The 3594-nt window shown below is 34.1% G+C and overlaps 1 protein-coding gene across 1 annotated transcript; it reads right to left on the reverse strand.

Annotated features, from left to right (window-relative positions):
- Positions 1-954: 954 nt before the first annotated feature.
- LOC110603144 (dof zinc finger protein DOF1.4) lies at positions 955-2874 on the reverse strand. The gene is made up of 2 exons (XM_021740835.2): positions 2637-2874; positions 955-2436 (listed from the first exon to the last, which is right to left on the reverse strand). The coding sequence occupies exons 1-2, from the start codon at positions 2691-2693 to the stop codon at positions 1459-1461; spliced, it is 1035 nt and encodes a 344-aa protein (XP_021596527.1). The 5' UTR covers positions 2694-2874; the 3' UTR covers positions 955-1458.
- Between the last annotated feature and the right edge of the window lie 720 nt (positions 2875-3594).

Here is a 3594-nt window from a genome sequence, read left to right on the forward strand (position 1 = left end):
CTCCAAACTCAAAAAAAAAATAAATAAATAAAAATATCTTTCTTAAAAATGTTTTCAATCCACAGAATAAATGAAGCCAAATTCTGTTTCTTATCTCTCTCTAGTACTAAATAGGAGAAATAATAGAAAATAATTACAATTTATAAAACGATTTTATTATGATAATTAATTGTGATGAGTTTAGTCCATGATCAAAATATATTCTCAATATGCAAGAGTTGCACTGAATAATTTTTCACCAGATAGGGGAATTAACAGTTAGGCTTCAGCCAGAATACTAAAATCCAAAGTCCTGATCAACTGAAATCTACATTTATCTTCATCTGGATTCTTGCCAGTTGCCAGACAGAGAATTCATGTTTTACATGAGAATGTGTACTATAGAATCCACAGCTCTATGAATTAGCCAAATCATACTAAAATCCAACCCATAACATCGCCATGCACTTCTTAGCTAATATAAAATCCAAAACTTATCTACCTAACAATATTCCAGTTTCTAAAGTACTGTATAAACCTGCGACAATACCAATTATTTTAGCTAACTGTTAGTTGTTTTATTGGTTGTTAACTATTTTTAATAGTATAATAATAAATAAATATTTTAGCCGTATTTAATCGACGTTGAGTTAAAATACTGAATATTATTTTTAAAATTATTGCTGAAAAGAGCTTAAATTTAGCTTGATATCACTGAGAATGCTTTAATTTTTCATGTTTCATTACGATTCCAAAATGAATATTAATATTTCTCAGCATTGGATTTTCAATTGACAACAACATTGGATTTCAAAAACTAAACAAAGATATAACCAATAGATCTAATAACCATGCACATAAACAAAAAAAGAAAAAAAAAAAAAAACCCACATTACATAGCAAATCTCCCCCTTTTCCTATACCAATTATACCCAAATCCAATCACTTTTACCCCAGAAAACCCAAAAAAAAAAAAAAAAAAAAAAAAAAAAGAAGAAGAGAAATCAGCAGTGCCTCGTCCTAAAGAATAAGTAGAAAGAAAAGAGTACATGTCATACATATATACATACAAATTATGAAGTAATCAGTTGGACCAACTTATTGAATAATATTGGTACAAGAAAGTTGCACCAAATATTTGATCCTTTTCTTCAACATTGTGTAGATGATGATGATACCTGAGTACTTGACGAGATGAAAGAGGATCGAGGTTCCTCTCAGCGCAATTATGGATACTCAACCTTCGAAATAAAATTAGTAGGCTGATTTCTAGCAGCTGACATGATCTCTCCGATCCAAGCTCCTCTCATCTTTAATTTGCTTCAATCTTTTTCTGGTTTGTGATTTCCATCCTTAAACTCTACTACGAAAATAAGTAACCAACAAAGGAAAATCTAAGCTGAAGAGACCAAGATTATTGTAGAAAAAAGGAAAAAAACAAAGAGGGAGATGGATTGAAAGAAATAGATTTTGGTTGTGCTAGATCAGAGAAGTGACTGAGGACCCAATGTTCGTTGGATCATGCCATGCACCGATAGTATTGCTTGTGGCTGTGTTCCAATAAATTGAAGGATCTGATGATGAGAAGCCAATTTGTTCTATTTGATTCTGGCATGGCATGTTCCAGTTCAACCTGCTTTGTTCTTGTTCCATTTTCACTTCTTTCATAGAGATCCCGGATTCGCTATTGCCACTCATTTGCAGGTCCTCGAAAGTCTGAAAGTGATTAGGAGCTCTGGAATCTTTGATACTGAACTTCTGTTGGTGAAAGTTTGATGCAAGCAAAGTAGCCATAGTTGTAGACGTTGTGATGGTTGAAGAAGAGGCACTAAAGATGGAATAATTTGAAAGTAATGAACTTGAAGTAACCACATCTTGGATTTGCTTAGTGGGGTTAAATCCATTAGCTTCATTACTCATGATTCCTGATGAAAACCCTAGAGCAAGAGCATTAAGCTGAGGTTGGAGATCATACCCAGAAACAGTATCCACACTTGATGAGACTTTCGAATTGAACCTTCCAGGAAACGGGAGATTCATCCCAGATGGGTTAGTGGGTAACCCATAAAACAAAGGATTGATGTGATTTGAGTTTGAAGAAATATCGATTTGGGTTTGAGAAGGAGGGTTAGGGTTAGCACTAGAAGCTGAAGCACCTCCTTCAACGGCGGAAGCAGCCCTCTTCACACGCTTGTTCTTTCTGCATCCACCACCCACAGGAACATTCCTCAAGGTTCCACCTCTGGTCCAGTATCGCTTACAAGCCTTGCAGAAGTGCCTGGGCTGAGATAAACTGTAGTTATTGTAATAACAGAACTTGGTGTTAGAGGAATCGCAGCGTGGACACTTGAGAGCTTGTTGTGGCTGGAGTTGGTGGTGTTGTTGTGATAGTTCTTGGCCTTGTTTCTCCATCAGTTTACTTGTAGATGCCATCGAGTTTTTCTCATCTATCTGAGTCTGCGGCAAAGAGGAAAGCAAAGAAGAAAAAGAAAAAGGAAAAAAGAAAGAAAGAAAGAGTCTCAAGGTGGCGTTTTTAGGGTAAAAATAACAACACAAGTTATATATTCTCTTCCAAAAGCTAAGAAACAAAAATGGGGTCATGTTTTGTCTAATAATTGAGAGAGAGAGATAGAGAGAGAGAGAGAGAGAGAAAGAACCTGTGGCCACTCGTTAGTAGTTGGAGAGATGACAACCATCTTCTCACAGTTTCCCATTTCCTCTCACAAAGGAATCCGTTGAAACAAAGTGTAAACAGACAAAGAGCAGGTGGCAACCTCAGTTTCTCTCTCTCTCTGTGATGGGGTAGAAATACTGGGAAACTCAGTGCGAGAGAGATTACAGATTGGCATAAAAAGAGGGAGCTGTGTGATTAAATTATTCAAGTGATGGGTCATCTTGATCTTCATCTGGCATAAAAATAGATGGTTAAATATTATTATAATTTTTGTTTCAAGGAAAAGAATGTTTGGAGGGACATTATTCAAAATTCAAGAAAAGGACAGAGAGGTAAAGATGAATCTTTAGAGGTTCAAGAAAGAACAATACATAGCATAGACTATACAATTACACATCGCTACGTAACGTAACATTCTCTTGTATGAGAGATGATGGATTGGGGGAATCCAATCCCTAGAGCCCAATACCCAATGCACCCAACACAGCAAATCCCACTTCCAATTTAATATTACCATTCAAATTATATATGCTTATGAATATGACCTTGGCTAAATTCTTTTATACAAAAATGTAATGCTACATCTCATTCGAATTCAGTTTTCTTGAGATTCTAACATTTTCTGCTTTTGAAATTTCAATTTATTTTTTATTTTTTAAAAATTACTATTTGGTTAGTAATTTTTACATTATGTTCAAAATATAAATATGTAATTTTTTTATATAAAAATTAAATGAAATTCAGAAATTTATAGCGAAACAAATTCAAATAATTTTTTCATATATATATATATAAAATACTCATTGGAGACAAGACTTTTAAGAGTGACATAGGGTTGCATGCGTTATAGCAAATAAAATTAAGCATATTGTTGAAGATTTATGGCTGCTTTTTGAATGAGACTATTCAATTATATTAAAAAGACGATATGAAAATTCCAA

Source organism: Manihot esculenta, chromosome 16, assembly GCF_001659605.2.
Source record: "Manihot esculenta cultivar AM560-2 chromosome 16, M.esculenta_v8, whole genome shotgun sequence".
Classification (NCBI taxonomy): domain Eukaryota; kingdom Viridiplantae; phylum Streptophyta; class Magnoliopsida; order Malpighiales; family Euphorbiaceae; genus Manihot; species Manihot esculenta.